At 41.2% G+C, this 18710-nt stretch overlaps 1 protein-coding gene across 1 annotated transcript in view; it reads right to left on the reverse strand.

Moving 5' to 3' along the window:
• Positions 1-18710, reverse strand: part of UBE3D (ubiquitin protein ligase E3D) — a 162391-nt gene that overhangs the window by 55682 nt on the left and 87999 nt on the right. Inside the window, exon 9 of the mRNA XM_030859388.2 lies at positions 4253-4391. Coding sequence (XP_030715248.2) covers positions 4253-4391 — 139 coding nt within the window. The remainder of the gene's footprint in view (positions 1-4252; positions 4392-18710) is intronic.

An 18710-nucleotide genomic window follows, 5' to 3' on the forward strand; every position in this document is an offset into this window, starting at 1 on the left:
CCCAGTCCTGGATCCAACCTGGGTGCTCTAAGGTTCTACCTTCCAGAGACCTTGTTCAGATTTAAAGCTGCCATTGCAGGACTTCGGGTTAAAAAGCTGGATGTGGTTCACCAAGATGGATATGGAAACTGCCTTCTGCCACCTCCCCCCAGAGCTCTGAAGCTCTCAGAGGGGAATCAAACTGGCAGCAGTTACAGTGGCAGCACCTGCCGCCTGCCCCCTCCAAAGGAGCCGTCGACACCCCCAGTCCCCTCTGCCTCAGTTTCTGGCACCAAAGCATCACTCCGGTTTCCCCTCCTGTGGTCTCCAGGGCTCAGAGGGAGCCTGGACCTGTCTACTGGTCATTCTGCTTATCCTGGATCTCACCGGCTCCTTCCAAGGTCGACCCCTTCTTCGAGTCTTTCTCATTTGTACAGAGCTCCAGGCTGTCATTTCAGACACCCATCTATGCTCAGTCTTATTGACATCTCAAATGTGGACCTTACCCTTGGAGTCCACCCTGTCCCGGCAGGGAAAAAGGTGCTGCTTCTGCCCCTGAGGGTGTACTGCCCATGCCTCTGCTTCTCCCTAGCTCAGTCCTTTGGAATTCTCTAGAATGTCAAATGGCCATGCCAGTTTGCATTTTACTGGTGCGTCCATCCACCCATCTCCAGCCAGCCAGCCAGTCAATATTTATTAAATGCTTCCTACAGCCGAGCACTGTCCTAAGTTCTGTTGATGCAACACTGAGCAAAAATAGACATTCTCCCTGTTCTCATTCAACACACATTTTTGTACAGGAAAAAAGACAAACAAAAAAAAAAGAAAGAAAAAGCACTGTAAATAGTGAAAAGAGCCATGAAGAAAATAAAACGAGGTGAGATTATAGAATAATGGTGACAGGGATCGGGGAATTTAGTAAGGGACAGGGGGTGGGGGTGAGGTTAGGCTTCTTAGGGGAAGGGACACCTGAGCTGAGACCTGAAAGACAAGAGGACCCAGCCATGCAAAGCTCTGGTCCAGAGTATTCTCCTGGAAGCAGAGAACAGGCAGTGCACAGACCCTGCAGCCAGGACCAGCCCACGAGAGGGAGCAGGAAGTAAGGCCAGTGTGACTGGAACAGAGTGAGTGAGACGGAGCGAGCAGGGGATTAGGCCAGAGAGGGAGGTAGGGACAGATACTGCTGGGCTTTGTGGGTCCGGAGAAGGAGTCTGGATTTTGTTCTCACTGCAATAGAAAGTCACAGAAGGACCGTAAGCGGGGAGTGACGTGGTAAGTCCATCCTTCTTGGGGCTGCAACAACTATGGTATGTGATTCTCAACCAAATCCTACATTGTTTGCTCAGAATCATACCAGGGATATTAAGGGACTAGACCAGAGCAGAAGTGAAAAGTATAAAAAAACCACCCAACGATATCCCTGTTCACCTGGGAGAAATGTTGCACTATAATTTAAGAAGTTAGAATTTCATATACATTAACGGCTCTAACTAATAAGATAAACCCTTCCTTCTGGGATTTGGCAGTGATAAGAGCTCAGGCAGTAGTGCTGTCTGAAGCCTCAGAAACCTAAAATAACATTTTTACAGAAAAAGCAGCATTGCTCACAGTAACTGACTCGCCCTGCAAAGTTAGAGAACTGGAAATGTAAAGATGGTATCTTTAACAAGTGTCATTCTACTATATTACAGCTCTTGCCAACACAGCTCTTTTATCTCTATGGGTTTTTTTCTTTGGTTTTTTTTTTTTTTGCGATACGCGGGCCTCTCACTGTTGCGGCCTCTCCTGTTGCGGAGCACAGGCTCCGGATGTGCAGGCTCAGCGGCCGTGGCTCACGGGCCCAGCCGCTCCGCGGCATGTGGGATCCTCCCGGACCGGGGCACGAACCCATGTCCCCCGCATCGGCAGGCGGACTCTCAACCACTGCGCCACCAGGGAAGCCCCAACACAGCTTTTTGTAAAAAAAAAAAAAAAAAAAAAAAAAAACGCGCACTAAAGTGAGTTTCCACTTGAAGAAATAAATCCCCAACACGGGCAACATTAGCAGCCCAGTTCCTTGCCATTGTAATAACGGATGAGGTAGGTGTTCCGAAGATGACAAAGCAGAGCATCTCTTTCTAATCCTGACAGACATCCTCCCCTGTTCCCTGATCCTTTATCTTGGAGTGAAAGCCTGCGTGGGGAAGTCAATTCCTGGTGTGTCCTTGATAAGAATGCATCTTTCCAGGGGTAACGGCAGGGACAAGATCTCTTTAGCAGACGTTGTTTGTGAACCCGCGCCCAGTTTCTCTGTACCTTTGAAACTGGGAAAAGTGTGTGTGCCCCTGACAATCATGTTCAGCAAATGCACTGAAAGCAGAAGCACAGTCACTAATAGAGAGGGACAGTCAGCAACGATCCTGATGGTGAGAGCCCCTGTGATGACAGGTGCCGGGAGCGAACACGGATGGCACGCAGGGCGGGCCAGGCTTTCGTACCTGTGTGTGTATGTGTGCTCGAGGTGAGCGCCTTGAAGGGGCTGCTTTTCCTCCATCTCCTGGAGAAGAAATACAGATTGGGCCTCCTCTCAAATCCCCCACGCCCGACCTAGATTACTCTTTTACCTTTAATCTCTTTAAGACTTGCGCGGAGGCTACCTTGTAATAAAATGATTCTAGATTTATATCACCCATGGATGACAGTTCTATCTCCCCCAGTAGGCTGTAAAATCCTCCAAGTCCGAGTCATCTCTTTTGCTCTTCACTCATCCATCATATAAAAACTTCCAACAGTGTAGACGGGAGTGAAATAAAAAATAATTGTCTTCCAGCCTCTCTCCCCCACTGTTAAGTTTCTCGCATCTCCCATAAAAGTTTGTGGGTGAACTTTTGTGTTATTCAATGTTCAATCCAAAGAGCAAAACTTAGAAGAAATATGGATTGATACACAGAATTTTAAATCAGTTCCAGTTCAGGGCAGTAGACAAATAATTACAATAATCACATAATAAGGGGGTGTTGTGGACCTTCCAAGGCAGATGTGACCACTCACACCCCGTCCACCTCCTGGGGCTTCGGCGAGCACTGAATTTGGGTAGCAGAAGCTGTTACCCAGCGTAAGCCTGGCGAGTCCAGCTCTGTCTCTAATATGCTGGCTACTCCCTGGCCAACTGACTCCATCTCTCTGGGTCTCAGTTTCCTCTCCTACAAAATAGGAAGGTGTTCTCTCTGGTCCTTGAATCTAGGACCTTCAAGCTGATCATCAAGTAATGATCAATTCAAACAGGTACCACACAGCCAAAGTCCGAAATGTGTGTATCAGGAAGAAAATCACAGAGACAATCAATGTAACAGAGTACCAGGAGGATATGGACGCAAATTATTATGGAGCAGTTATTATTATTATTCTTTTTACCAAATCCCTGAGCTATATTTCATAGGAAAATCCACGTCTTGTTTTACCACAGAGACGCACCAAGCGACATCCACCAATTCTGAAGCTATCTCAGGACACATCAGCAACCCTTCAGAAGTGGAAACAAGCCACCCACGTTCAGTCATTTCTCAGCAATGCACGTGGCCTGCTCAACAGGCTCAGAGGGCTTGGGAATATTTTTCCAATGCTGAGAGTCACAGATAAGTTCAGTAACATTCAGTAGCTATATGGTCACAAGTGAAGTGACCAGCCAACATGTGAATTCTCATATGCCACCTGGGTGACAACTAGCTAGCTGCCTACCAGGGAAGGTGTCTTCCTGCTGGTCAGTCCACAAGTGTTATTCTGTTCTGTAATGCTCTGACCAGGAGCACAGATAAATACCCAGAGAAGGGAGGGAGTGGGGAGAGAGGGAAAAGGTGCCGAGCGTGGGGGGAGGATGCAGCTGCTGTTAAACCTCCATTTGGCAATCTGACTGCAAGCTAAAAGCAGCAAAGATACTAATGCTGGCCGAAAATCCTTGTTCTAGGGCAAAGCTGGGAAAAGGGAAGTGGCATTCACAAGTGTCTTTGCCGAACGTTCCCGCCTCTTCTCTCAGAGGCGGGAAAGATGGAGATGACGAGAACAAGCCCCGGGTTAGAGAGACATGGGTTCGGCCACTACTAGACAATTATCTAATCAGTTCCGAGGCTCCATTTAGAAAGAGACAGAACAAGGCAATACACGCGTTGTGCTCGTTATTACTATCCTGTGAAAATGTGGGTTTCCGTGGGCTAGCGCCTGTTAAAGACAGGGTCCTTAAAAAACGACAACAAGTCAAACTGAGAAATCACGCCGTGGTAAAGGAGCCATGCCTTACCTGGAAAGAATTCATGCAGCGGAGGGAGGGAGGCAACGTGGCATTGCTCCTTGACAATATCAACAGCAGCTCCAAGCAGGTTGCAGAGGGCAGGGTGAGGCAGTGGACACTGACGTCACTTTCCCACGAGCTGGCGAGCCTGAAACACACCAATATGTGCAACTTCATCATTGCATCCGGTCAGACGTATTCCAAAAATCTGATGTAAGGAGAAAACTTTTGGTTGTGGGAGAGAAAGGGCGATGTACAAGAAATAGAAATAAAGTGGTTATACTAAAAATTCACAGAGAACATGTACAAGACATTTTTAGAGTGTTTTTGATAGAAAACAGACGGATTAGGCAATTTTTTTCAGGTCAACAGCTCATACTCAAAGTTTAAGAGTTGTATGAAATGCAGTCTCATTTGTGAGGGACCTATTGGGGTGGGGGGTTAATAGCTAACACATCAAACGCTTCCTTTGTTCTACGCCCTGTTCCACACGTAGTAATCGTGTTCAACCCCCAGATAGCTATGAAATGGAACTCCTGTTATCCCATTCTCCAGATGTGGAAGTTCTTTCTGACTTGGATATGCCCCATGAAATACCTGTTCTGTTTTTTTTTCCAGACTTTTAAAAAGTGACAGAATCCTTTTATCAATAATTCTTATAAAAGCCCCTGTTCATAATACAAACGAGAGTGAAGCTCCTCTCCTGGAAGGGAAGGGTTGGCGGAAGACCCCGTCATCTTCCAGAGAGGTCCGTGAAGCAGCTCTGCTACTTCCTGTGGGACCTGCTCGAAAATCCTCTCACCAGGGAGGGGAGAGGGAACGGAGGGCTAGAAAAGTAAAGAGACCTGTCTGAGATGAGGCAGATGTTTAGAAGATGCTGTGGCTGGCTCTGAATCCTGGTTTCCTGACTTCCCATCTAGTGCTTAAAGTAAAGGGAAAATCAGGAAAGCACTGGGAATACAACGTACTGAGAAGAGCACGGGTCTTATGCTATCAACTCTATTTACTTGAGTACTTCCTGCCTGTGCCCCTACCAAAGTGTTTCTTATCACTGTCCTAATTTTGAAAGAGTAATATATGTGTATTTTAAATATATATTTCCTCTTAAAAATACACGTTTGCCTTTCCTTAAACCTCTCTCTGTAAAGGTACCTTTAACCGAACCAGTGGTGACTTCTGCCAAGTTGAGAGAGCATCAGTGGTTGAGGGCATAAGGGATTTAACACTTTCTATGACGAGCCATAGCAGATGCTTTAGCTGTGTGGTCCACCAGGTTACTTAGGCTGATACATCTCTGACGTGTGCTGGGGAGTTAACTCTGCAGCATTTGCCTACTAGCTGGACTGAGATAGGACACTGTCCACTTTCCTAAAAAATGGTCTATTTCAGCAGGTGCACAGTTGAGTGCTTTTTCTATGTTTTAAAAAATTACTCTTTTCTATTGATTGGCTAAGTTATTCTTTCTGCTTTTACCAACTCTATAACATTCCCAACATTTCACTGGCATGGAAGTAAAAATCTTGCTGTCTTTGGTAAAAGTCAAGTGTCGCACTAGCGCGGTGGCTTCAAGCTCATCCTCCCCTCCCCCTTCCTTAGGACCCACAACCACATGGTTACTTTCCATTCCCTGAACTGCAATATACTACACATGCTGTGTCTTGCTCATACAGTCTTCTGGGCCTAGAAGGCTGTTATCCTTACTGGTGAACTTCTGTTCATCCTGCAAGAACCACTCAGGTAACAGTTCTTAGAGACATCCTCCAGTGTCCCTTATGAGAATTAACTACTTGCTTAATACCGTACTTGTAGCTATTACAATCCTTAACCACCACCCTCCTTGTATTCTTATCTGGGCTGTGTCTACATCTCTGACTCATCGTAGATGAGACATGAGCAACCATGGCCTGTGGATTCCTCTAACTCTACAGCTAGTGTGGAAATAAAGATAAGGTTGGTGGTGTTGTTCCTCAGATACACCCAGGTATTGACTTTTTTAGTGGCTAAAAGCAATAGTGATTTTTCACTTTTACTGTATGTTCAATCAACAACTTAAGTTTTCAGAATTGATACCGCCTGCCCTATCACCCACAATAGGGCTGACTAAAGCTATTTTCATTCTGAAATTATTTTCAGTGTCTTGAAAAGGTATTTGCTTTTTCTGAATTGGATCTCTTGCCTCAACAAGAGGAGGCCTGGAGCGTGAATGTCCGTTGAGGACTCATCTGTGAAACCCCCAAACCTAACTCTGGCTCATCATGCTGCAGACCGTCAGCAAGGGTGTCCCCCAAGACGAAAGGAACACCACAACCTGGACCGGGGCTGCTGCAGCTCATAGTGAAGGGTCCTGCCAATCAGAGATCAACTGAAGCCACTTTCACTTCTCATCATTTTCTTCTCCTCTTTTGGCAGTGATCATATTTGCAAGAGAAAGAGAAAATGGTGAATTATACAAATAAATCGTTCCAGAACAGAGTTATATCTTGGCTTATGGCTATAACATGCTCTCCATATTGAATGCTTAAATTTGACAAGTCTTAGGCCTTAGGTTGCTTCTGACTATCATCTCACCTGTGCCTACCCATCCAGACGGCGGGCCAGGCACTCTATTGACGGTTGTTGTGTCTAATCCTACGGCAGCCCTCAAAGGCAGGCATGTTCATCCCATTTTAAAGTTGAGGAAACCAGAGGTCAGAGAGTTTAAGTGATGGTCCAGCATCGTGCAGCTGGTGGATGATGGGGCCAGGATTCACTCAAGCGAGCCCGAATTCAAAGCCTTGCTCTCTCCCCATCGTACCACACTGATCTCTGAAGACGTCATAAGTAGCATTATCCTCTCCAAACAAACCACAAGTAGGACCTTAGTAAAGGAATCTGCCAACGCCTGTTTCTTCTGCATTTTAACTCTTTAGCTCGTAAAAGATAGAGTTAAGAGTATCTTCATTTTTCTGTAGGAAATTATTTTATCCTTTCTAAGCTGCTACTTTATTACATATATATTCTAAAACTTGAATAAGAAAGGTAGTAAGATGGACATAGGAAAATACACCTATGTCACAGTAAGCGAAAATAGTTCTACAGTGAGAAAAAAAATTAGGAGGCAACACAAATATAAACGGTTATTTCCACGAGAGGAATATAAAAACCTGTTTCTTACATTTTATTCTTTCTTATTTTCCAAGTATTATTTTTTATAATCAGAAACAAGTTAATGTTATGATGTTGATGTGATCTGTGGTGCAGACAAAGGAATGTTTAAATGCTGTTTAAAGGTATCACCATGCTGCTAAGTGGCTACGGTGTGACCTATCAAAAAGGACACTCAAATAGAAAATAAAATACATTAGCACTGCCTTGTCACTCACCAGCAAGTGATCTTGGATAAGCCAAGTTTCCTCACAAGATCTTGGAGTTTATACATAACCTAACCAATGTATCAAACCACCAACATTTACATAAAAAGGACATTCATTCCACAAATGATAACCACAGTCACAAAGAAAAAATACAATTATTAGTTATACATGTTAATTAGTCATGTTTCTCTGTAACTATGTGTATGGCATGTAAATCCAAAACTAGCATTTTCAATCCAATCTTAAAGTATTCTGGATTTAACAATTTTTATCTCTATTGAAGCTCAGAAAGGTGAAGAACGTTGTACTGATCACAGAGTAAGTGATGGAGAAGAAACTCAAGCATGTTCCTCTCCACCTAAATCTCATTCTTTTCTTGCTATATCATAAACAGAGCAAAAGCATAGCAGATATTTTTTAATAAATTTTATCCAAAAAAATAGAGAAGCCCAAGGGCAAATAATGGGATAAATTTTATTTATTTTTTTGCTTTACATAAATTTTATTATTAGAGTTTGAAAGCAGATATATCTGATATTTATCAAGTTTTGCAATGAGAGAAGAAAACTTTACTTACTCTGATCTAAATCCTATCTCCTGAGTCCTCTTTGGGATAAATTTTAGATATCTCAGAACATGTCATTTTTTAATACTTTGAACAGCCTTATTTTTTTTATTTTTTATTTATTTATTTTTTTTGCGGTACGCGGGCCTCTCACTGTTGTGGCCTCTCCCGTTGCGGAGTACAGGCTCCAGACGCGCAGGCTCAGAGGCCATGGCTCATGGGCCCAGCCGCTCCGCGGCATGTGGGATCTTCCCGGACCGGGGCACGAACCCGTGTCGCCTGCATCGGCAGGTGGACTCTCAACCACTGTACCACCAGGGAAGCCCTGAACAGCCTTATTTTTGACATCAGATAATCCAGCTGGACCTAATATGGCTCTCAAATCCTAATATTCATCCTATACTTTTTTTTTTTTCTCAGTACACATTTCATTTGCCCAGGACGTATTTTTTTAGTGTTAAGACTTATAAATTTTCTTTACAATTTTAATTGCATAAAACATTACTTTAATCACATGAAACATCCATATCTGTAGAGAAAATGAGAAAGTAATACATGAAAAATGAAAATAGCTGTTTTGGAAAGTTACAGCTATGGGTAGGTTTTCCCCAAAACTTCAGTTAATGTTTTAAATTTTTGTTTTCTAATTAAGGAATAAAGAAATGAGAACAGAAAGGAAAGAGGGAGAAAATTCAGTTTATCTTAATATAAGTACCAAACTCATTATGTATTATTTAGGGCATGTGTTGTTTAAGCCAGAGCTGATACTTGAGACTATCCACCCATAGCTCAAATATCAATACAAATTTCTGTTAATGATATAAACGTTTTAAGAAACAGGATTCTAATAATCCAGAATCTGGATTATTTCTGTTATTTCCTACAAAGACATCATAGACCTAAATCACATTTGACCTATAAAATCAACAAGATACTTCAAACAGAATAATGAACTAAATATCAAGTGAAACCTATTTCTGTGATTTTTAAAGCACTGGGAGAGGAAAAGCCTTCCTAGGAGACCCGAGCTGTCAGCCAAGTGACCTTAGTCTAAGAGACCAAATGTGAGCAGAGGACACACCATCTTTATTTCTAAACTTCTGCCTTGACAATATTCCCTAGAGAAGCAGGTACGGCCTATCTATTTTTAAAGAGGCAATGAGAAGGAGAAAAAAAGTCATTTTCCATCACTTCTAACAAAAATAGTGAAACTGAGAATGAATCAAACACCCATCAATATTAAGAAAAGAACCTGAGAAAACAGAAAGGTGATACAGTCTTCTAGGAAACATAGAGGTCATTTAATGTAACAAAGGCAAAAATGACAAACAGAGATCATATAACACCTCTGCCAAAAATTACAATTATATCAAAAGAGTCCAACACACTGTAATACGGTATAAAAGAGCTCAACTTGAAAATATTTAACTTAAATCTCAAGTTTCTCAAATTTTAGTAGTTGAATCGGACACTTCAGTCCTAGAAAGACCTAAAAAGGCAAACAGTCTTTATTAATGATGTTGAAATATAATATTGTTTATACCTGTAGATTCTTAAAATTCAGTTTCAAAGCTTTAACAAAGATAATCTCATTAATGTAAGCTGTCAAAATACCAAATCAGGCAAATGACCAAAACTTAGTGCTAGAATCATTAAAAACATACAACCATTTAACACATAATTTGGAAAAAGAGTCAAAAATTTTTAAATTCTTATATTGTCAACAACAAAAAATTCTGCAACAACTAAATGTACTGGCATATCTGTTATGATAAGCTGTATTAACTCCACCATATTTAAATATTTCAAAACTACTAATTCGTAAAAATAGAACTTGAAAAATGCACATACCAACTACTCCTTATAAATTTCAGAATAAGGTCCATTAAGTGATGAACAGTGTTCCTTTGAAATTACAGTGTTTTCTTTGAAAATCACAGGAAAAAAGTGAGCTTTTTAAATCACAAATGTCAAAACAGTCCTTCAACTCTCTTTGAATTAAAGGGCTCTTGAGAGAAGAGATTTTGGTACACAATTCCTGAAAGCTATGGCTTTCAAACTTTGCTCCTAAGACCTATAAGCTTATCAAGAGAGAGATATAAACTTCTTCCTCTCTCCCATGTATCAGAAAGCACGGGAAAAATGGTTCTGCTTAAATAAGATACCAACAAGGCAATCTCAAAATTAAGTGTATTAATTCATGCCAAAAAATAATAAGAGATTTTGCTTTTTGTAAATGACTGTAATATTGCAAGATACCAGTTGTTGAGAACATCGGACTGGCATTATCCTTATCACTAAAGAAGAGAACTGACCCACGAACATGCCTGCCAGAAACTTCATAATTAGAAGTAATATCATTAGAGATGTCATAATTTAAAGAAGTCCATCTAAAGAGGCCAGTTAGTCCTTCAGATTTTTTGAAACTGTAGAAAATGTCAAGTATACAAAAGGATATTTGGAAGAAAATAAATTTAAAAACTTATACCATATTCAAAATTAAAGTCAAGATGTGTTAATGGCATAAGTGTAAAAAACAAATCTATAAAAAAGAAACTTTCCAGAAAAATCTAAGAAACTACAACAAACTCATAAGCCCTAAGGGTTTTATTTTTTTTTAATGGTATTGTTAATAAACAAAAAATCTTTAAAAATCACAGGCAGAGGGCAGAAACCATTGTGATAGAAAGAACTACTGCATATTTATAAAAGGAGGACAAAGGATGCAAATTCATTTTTTAAAAGGCTTTCAAGTAGCGATTTCCAAACCATTTGAACGTCACAGGTTTCTGTGATAATATGATTAAAACTATGAAGTCTCTCCCTACAACGGTGTTTTTTTTATTTTTTATTTTTTGCGGTACGCAGGCCTCCCTCTGTTGTGGCCTCCCCCGCTGCGGAGCACAGGCTCCAGACACGCAGGCTCAGCGGCCACGGCTCACGGGCCCAGCCGCTGTGCGGCACGTGGGATCTTCCCGGACCGGGGCACGAACCCGTGTCCCCTGCATCGGCAGGCAGACTCTCAACTACTGCACCGCCAAGAAAGCCCTCAAAGGTGTTTATTTATACAAAGAAAATTTTGCACAGAATTTTGATTGTTTCTCAGACCACCGAATTCCCCAAGCCCATTCATGCCGTCCTTTCATATATATATGGAATCATACAATATATGGACTTATTTTTCCTGGCTTCTTTCACTTAGCATGTTTTTAAGATTCATGGACCTCAGCATAAGAACCACTGTTTTTTAGGTCAAAATCTGATTTCTAATTTACCATATTTGATAACATATTTTAAAAGTTCCAACTAATTATACATCATTGTATTTGTGTTAGCATATTTTAGTAAGTATAACCAGTTAGAAAAAAATTTTGAAGCATTTTAAAGAGAAAGTCTCCTGGCTCACATTTGTATCTCAATCCATTACCAGAGGAAGTTAGTTGAAAAGGAGACTGAGAAATGCATTTCCAATCCTTTAACCACTTTCCTGAGTAACTGAAGTCAATGTATGAGGTTGGGATGTAATAAATTAGGTCCACTCTGATGACATTCTCATAAATAAACCTCACACTGGGGCTCCCTAGCTTCCCTGTCCCATCAGGTGCCACCGCAGCCAACATGTCCATTGATCAACACTACCTACCCTGTCCCACAGTTTAAGTCCTTTGCCAATGTGGATGGAAAAGTGCTTATGATGCATGAAGTACAAAGCAATGGATTAAGACTTCTTCTTTTATTATTTCCTAGACCTGGTATATTTCCTAGACCTGGTATAACAAACAGGTTATCTTCATTTCTCAATTCAAATCGGTTGGCAGTGACCGTGTTGAGATGTTCAGCGAAAACACATTTGGTCTCAGCAGAGAAGAGAGAGATGATCTATCGGAGCTGTATCAGCCCGTGGCTTCAGAAGGGGTGTTTCCTGGTGGTTTGCACCATCCACCCCTCCTCTCCCCTGCCTTTACTGAATACCATCATCTTCAGCATCCCTGGCTACTCTTTATAACTCTCCCTAAGTCCACTCTCAGATGGCCTTCTCTTGAAAATCCAGACACTCTTCCTTCACGAGAGGGCAGCTGGCCATGGTGTAACTCATTTAGATGAATCAGGCCTGGCCAATCTTGGTATCCCAGCTATTAGTAACTGGACTGCATGACCCTACATCACAAGTGGCTCTCTCTGATTCATCAGAAGATACATCCTGATGACTAAAAATTCTGTCCCTCTATGCGGAGAGATGAGAATCCAAATGCCAAGATCACTAACTTACACATGTCAAAGTAACTCTGGTAACATGAAAGCCCAGATGGCCACACCCATTTCAGGTAAGGTCAGAGAATCAATTTCCAAGTTATCTTGCATAGAGAAAATTCACTTCTACCAACTTAAATTCAATTCCCCCGTAACAATTTGACTCTTCTGTACCTTAATAAAATGAATATAAACCATAAGATCTACCAGGTCAGGCCACAGAGTCTCCTAAATTTTATATCTATCATTTACCCATTAGCGGACCCTAAAGAGATGTGATTATGGAAACTGGCAAGTATACTCCAAAGTTCTATTCAAAGGTTTTATGGATTAAGAAGTATCCCCTAGGTGAGCACCTCGAGTCAAAGAGGGAAATGTTTGACTAAATTTTTCCAAGGCAGAAAGAAATCTTGTTAAATGAAAGCTTTTGGAACCTGAGAGCAATTTCACTGAAACCCCCAAAGGCCACAATTTTTTTTTAATTATTAAATATATAGTTTCCCTTTCCTTGCCACCATACGCTTCAAATGAGCTCTCTCTGATAACTGGCTTTCACTATTTTACATTCTGTTCATTTTGGAGAGGCTATTTTCAATATCTGGGACCAAAGTATGAAAAAGACACTGAAAATGTGGGTAATCATCCCTGCATAAATGTGTGTGTAAGTGGGGGTGGGAATGGGGTATTAAATATGGGATACTCAAGAAATCAGTATTCTAGAAAGGTTTTCCAGTTATTCTCAGGAGCTGATGAAAGGCAGTTAAGCACCTGAATTTACTGACATTAGGGGAGCTACAAAAGCTAACTTGTCTTTTTTTTTTTTTTTAACAGCAATACAACACAATGTGAATAGAAAAATGTTGCCATCCTATGAACAAATTTATACTATAATAAGAAATTATCTGTGAATGTTAAAATGAGGAAAGCTTGCATTTTGTAGCCTAAGAAATAGGAAGATAGCAACACAATGCTTCTTGATGGTCCAACCAGAAAAGCTTTTGTTTAATACTTTACTTTAAAATAACAAAAATATTTCATTTATAACCAAAGTTTTTTTGTTAAATTATTATTACTTTTTACTTACTTTTTATTTTATATTGGGGTATAGCTGATTTACAATGTTGTATTAGTTTCAGGTGTACAGCAAAGTGGCTCAGTTATGCATATACTTACATTCATTCTTTTTAAGATTCTTTTCCCATTTAGGTTATTACAGAATACTGAGTAGAGTTCCCTGTGCTATACAGTTGTTGATTGTCTATTTTGTATATAGTAGTGTGTATATGTTAAACGCAAACTCCTATTTATCCCTCCCCACAACCTTTCTCCTTTGGTAACCATAAGTTTGTTTTCTACATATTTTCTGTGAGTCCGTTTCTGTTTTGTAAATAAGTTCATTTGTATCATCTTTTTAGATTCCACATATAAGTGATATCATATGATATTTGTCTCTTCTCTGTCTTACTTCACTTAGTATGATAATCTCTAAGTCCATCCATGTTGCTGCAAATGGCATTATTTCATTCTTTTCAATGGCTGAGTAATATTCTATTGTATATATCCACCACATCTTCTTTATCCACTCCTCTGTCAATGGACATTTAGGTTGCTTCCATGTCCTGGCTATTGTAAATAGTGCTGTTATTACATTGGGGTGCATGTGTCTTTTTGAATTAGTGTTTTTGTTTTTTCTGGATACATACCCAGGAGCAGAATTGCTGGATCATACAGTAATTCTATTTTTAGTTTTTTTTGGAAACCTCCATACTGTTCTCCATAGTGGCTGAACCAATTTATATTCCCACCAACAGTGCAGGAGGGTTCCCTTTTCTCCACACAGTCTCTGGCATTTATTGTTTGTAGACTTTTTGATGATGGTCATTCAGACCGGGGTGAAGTGATACCTCACTGTAGTTTTGATTTGCATTTCTCTAATAATTAGTGATGTTGAGCATCTTTTCATATGCCTCTTGGCCACCTATATGTCTTCTCTGGAGAAATGTCTATTTAGATCTTCTGCTCATTTTTTTTTTTTACAACTTTATTGGAGTATAATTGCTTTACAATGATGTGTTAGTTTCAGCTTTATAACAAAGTTATACATATACATATGTTCCCATATCTCTTTCCTCTTACGTCTCCCTCCCTCCCACCCTCCCTATCCCACCCCTCTAGGTGGTCACAAAGCACGGAGCTGATCTCCCTGTGCTATGCGGCTACTTCCCACTAGCTATCTATTTTACGTTTGGTAGTGTATATATGTCCATGCCACTCTTTCACTTTGTCACACCTTCCCCTTCCTCTTCCCCATATCCTCAAGTCCATTCTCTAGTAGATCTGTGTCTTTACTACTGTCTTACCACTAGGTTCTTCATGACATATTTTTTTCTTAAATTCCATATATATGTGTTAGCATACGGTATTTGTCTTTCTCTTTCTGACTTACTTCACTCTGTATGACAGACTTTAGGTCTATCCACCTCATTACAAATAGCTCAATTACGTTTCTTTTTATGGCTGAGTAATATTCCATTGGAATTTGGAATGATTCGTTGTCTATTCATGTATTCTACAGATGCAGAGTACATCAAGTTGATTGTGGAGCTTTAATCCGCTGCTCCTGAGGCTGCTGGGAGAGATTTCCCTTTCTGTTCTTTGTTCTCACAGCTCCCAAGGCTCAGCTTTGTATTTGACCCCGCCTCTGCATGTAGGTCGCCGGAGGGCGTCTGTTCTTCGCTGAGACAGGACAGGGTTAAAGGAGCAGCTGCTTCGGGGGCTCTGGCTCACTCAGGCCGGGGGGGAGGGAGAGGTGCGGATGCGGGGTGAGCCTGCAGCAGCAGAGGCCAGTGGGACGTTGCACCAGCCTGAGGCACGCCATGTGTTCTCCTGGGGAAGTTGTCCCTGGATCCCGGGACCCTGGCAGTGACGGGCTGCACAGGCTCCCCGGAAGGAAGGTGTGGATAGTGACCTGTGCTTGCACACAGGTTTCCTGGTGGCTGCAGCAGCAGCCTTAGCGTCTCATGCCCGTCTCTGGGGTCCGCGCTGTTAGCCGTGGCTCGCGCCCATTTCTGGAGCTCCTTTAAGCAGCGCTCTTAATACCCTCTCCTCGCGCACCAGGAAACAAAGAGGGGAGAAAAAGTCTCTTGCCTCTTCGTCAGTTCCAGACTTTTCTCCGGACTCCCTCCTGGCTAGCCATGGTGCACTAACCCCCTGCAGGCTGTGTTCACGCCGCCAACCCCAGTCCTCTCCCTGCGATCCAACCGAAGCCTGAGCCTCAGCTCCCAGCCCCACCCACCCAGGCGGGTAAGCAGACAAGCCTCTCAGGCTGGTGAGTGCAGGTCGGCACTGATCCTCTGTGCGGGAATCTCTCCACTTTTCCCTCCGCACCCTGTTGCTGCGCTCTCCTCCGCGACTCCAAAACTTCCCCCTCCGCCACCCGCAGTCTCCACCCGCGAAGAGGCTTCTAGCGTGTGGAAACCTTTCCTCCTTCACAGCCCCCTCCCACTGGTGCAGGTCCCGTCCCTATTCTTTTGTCTCTGTTTATTCTTTTTTCTTTTGCTCTACCCAGGTACGTGGGGAGTTTCTTGCCTTTTGGGAGGTCTGAGGTCTTCTGCCAGCGTTCAGTAGGTGTTCTGTAGGAGTTGTTCCACGTGTAGATGTATTTCTGGTGTATCTGTGGGGAGGAAGGTGATCTCTGCGTTTTACTCTTCCACCATCTTCCCCTGTCCATTGTTTGATTGAGTTGTTTGTTTGATATTGAACTGCATGAGCTATTCGTGTATTTTGGAGATTAATCCCTTGTCAGTCACTTTGTTTGCAAATATTTTCTCCTATCCTGTGGGTTGTGTTTTCACTTTGTTTATGGTTTCCTTTGCTGTGCAAAAGCCTTTAAGTTTAATTAGGTCCCATTTGTTTATTTTAGGGTTTTTTGTTAACTTATTCATACAAACTTTCGAAACCTGTAAACTTGCTTTAGTTAGTGAAAGAAACATATATTTTCAGTGAAAGTATACTTTTGATACCTAAGTTTATCTCTTATTAACATCCCAAGCATCATCTTCAAATCTGCTTTCTAATTACTTACAACATTGAAATTTAGAAACTAGCAAAAATAAGTCACTACTTCAAAATATGAAACCCCCAAAAATGAAGACCTAAATGATGACTGCAGATCTACACTGACATGGAAAGATAGTCACACTATTTTGACAAGTTAAAAACAAAGCAAAAGAAGAATAAAGAACAATAATATAGCTTAAATTAATTTATATACAACTAAATCTTCTAACCATATCTTTTTGTGTAATGTACATAAAGAGGTATATACAAGGAAGAGTGCCAAAATGTTAATAGCAGTTTCCTATGGGGACTGAAATTATAAGAATTCTGCTTGCTCTCTTATACTATATTTTCCTGTATTGTTTCAAATGTTTACAATGAATGTGACTATTTTGGTGATCATATAAAAAGTCAAGCTATTTTCATTTTGAAAATATATGAAATGAAACCTATCTTTGAATGTTTAAAATATATATTAACATTACATAAAGTAAAATTAGTTTTTATGCAAGAAATCAACCAAATCATCTTACAAGTACTTTAAACCTTTAACTTAAAAATTTACTGAAACTAACCTTATCAGCCATCTTTTCCATGAAAAAAAGTACTTGAGATGGTAAATTTGGAATCCAAGATTTTCATCACTGTCAGTGATGTCATTCAAGTTGCTCTAGACATTAAAAATCTGTTGCCTGCAAATTGACAAACTTGTTGGTTGCTATTAACAGCATTTTTTGCTTAGAAAACAAAGAATACAAAATAAATATACAAATGACTGACTGCTTGAGGTGACTTGAGCAGGTATATTATGTATTATTAGGAGATGTGAATAAAACTAGGGAGACAGGGCTTCCCTGGTGGTGCAGTGGTTGAGAGTCCGCCTGCCGATGCAGGGGACATGGGTTCGTGCCCCGGTCTGGGAAGGTCTCACATGCCGCGGAGCAGCTGGGCTCGTGAGCCGTGGCCACTGAGCCTGCGCGTCCAGAGCCTGTGCTCCGCAACAGAAGAGGCCACAACAGTGACAGGTCTGCGTACTGCAAAAAAAAGAAAAAACTAGGGAGACTTTTTTTTTAAGTGCCAGGAACAAAAAGCTTGCATCCAAGGAACATAAGGCAAAATTATTTCAGGTAATTTCCATGAACTTGGAACTTGGAAGGTAAAAGCCCATGATAGTTGCTTTTGCACTTTGCCAAAATAAACGAGAGTGTGGTTTCTTCGGAAAGTCAGTGTCCGACCTCGCAATCAACCTAGCATCCGTTCTTCTTTTTGTTATGTCCAATAAAATCACAGTAACAGCCAATCTGCCTGGTGCTATGATCCCACTAGGTTGTGTTACCTAAGCAGAGCCAGCTTAAGTCTAATCAGACCAAACAGCTGTTTTAACAGTTGGGTTTCTCCAAAATTAAAATAGTCTATTCCTGACAGTGCCTAGCAACTCAACTGTTAACACAGCTGCTCAAGTTGAAGAGTTAAAACCAAGTGTACACACAGTCTTCCTCCCATCTGCAACTGCTTTGAGATTCTTCCAGAATAGAAGTTCCTAAACTTAAGTGCATTTTGACATTTCCCCGACCTGTTTAAATTTTCATGCTTGTACTGCCTCTACCTCTGGACTTCAGCCAACATTTCTGCCATCAGCCTCTCTCTTGGTGTTTGCCTTCTGTCACCTCCATACGCTGCACCATAATTGCCAGCTGGTGGTCCTGTGCTTCCCTCCTTAGAAATATCATCTGTGTGTTTCACACCCTTATTCTTCTCTTTATTGTCTCAGAATCAGAGGTGGAAACTCAGAAGTTCCCAGATTCCACTAAGTGATATACTACTTCCAGTGACTTACATTAGTACTATTAAGGTTAATTGTTGAAGAAAGATCCTTAAAGATAATCCAAAATTGCTCACTGGCTACAGGTTTTCATTTGTGGTCAGTTCATACACGTCTTCAAAATTCTGCATTTGTCACCATGCTCTCACTCAGATGTGTCTGTTTGTCCAACTGTTTTTACTCATTCTTTAGCACAGAAACCTATCCACCAACAATCATATTATCAACAATAAGTTTTATCTATCCATCTCTCTACCCTACCTTTCTATCCATGGATTCATCCATTTATCTGCCCACTTTCTCTTCTTAAAATTTCTGCCAACTGGACTGGACACACCCAAGCTAAATTGACTCTGATAAGCTCTTAAAGTCTGCAAAAGATCTTGCCCCTGGTTTTGTAACATTTGCTTTCTCCCC

Source organism: Globicephala melas, chromosome 14, assembly GCF_963455315.2.
Source record: "Globicephala melas chromosome 14, mGloMel1.2, whole genome shotgun sequence".
In the NCBI taxonomy this organism is placed as follows: domain Eukaryota; kingdom Metazoa; phylum Chordata; class Mammalia; order Artiodactyla; family Delphinidae; genus Globicephala; species Globicephala melas.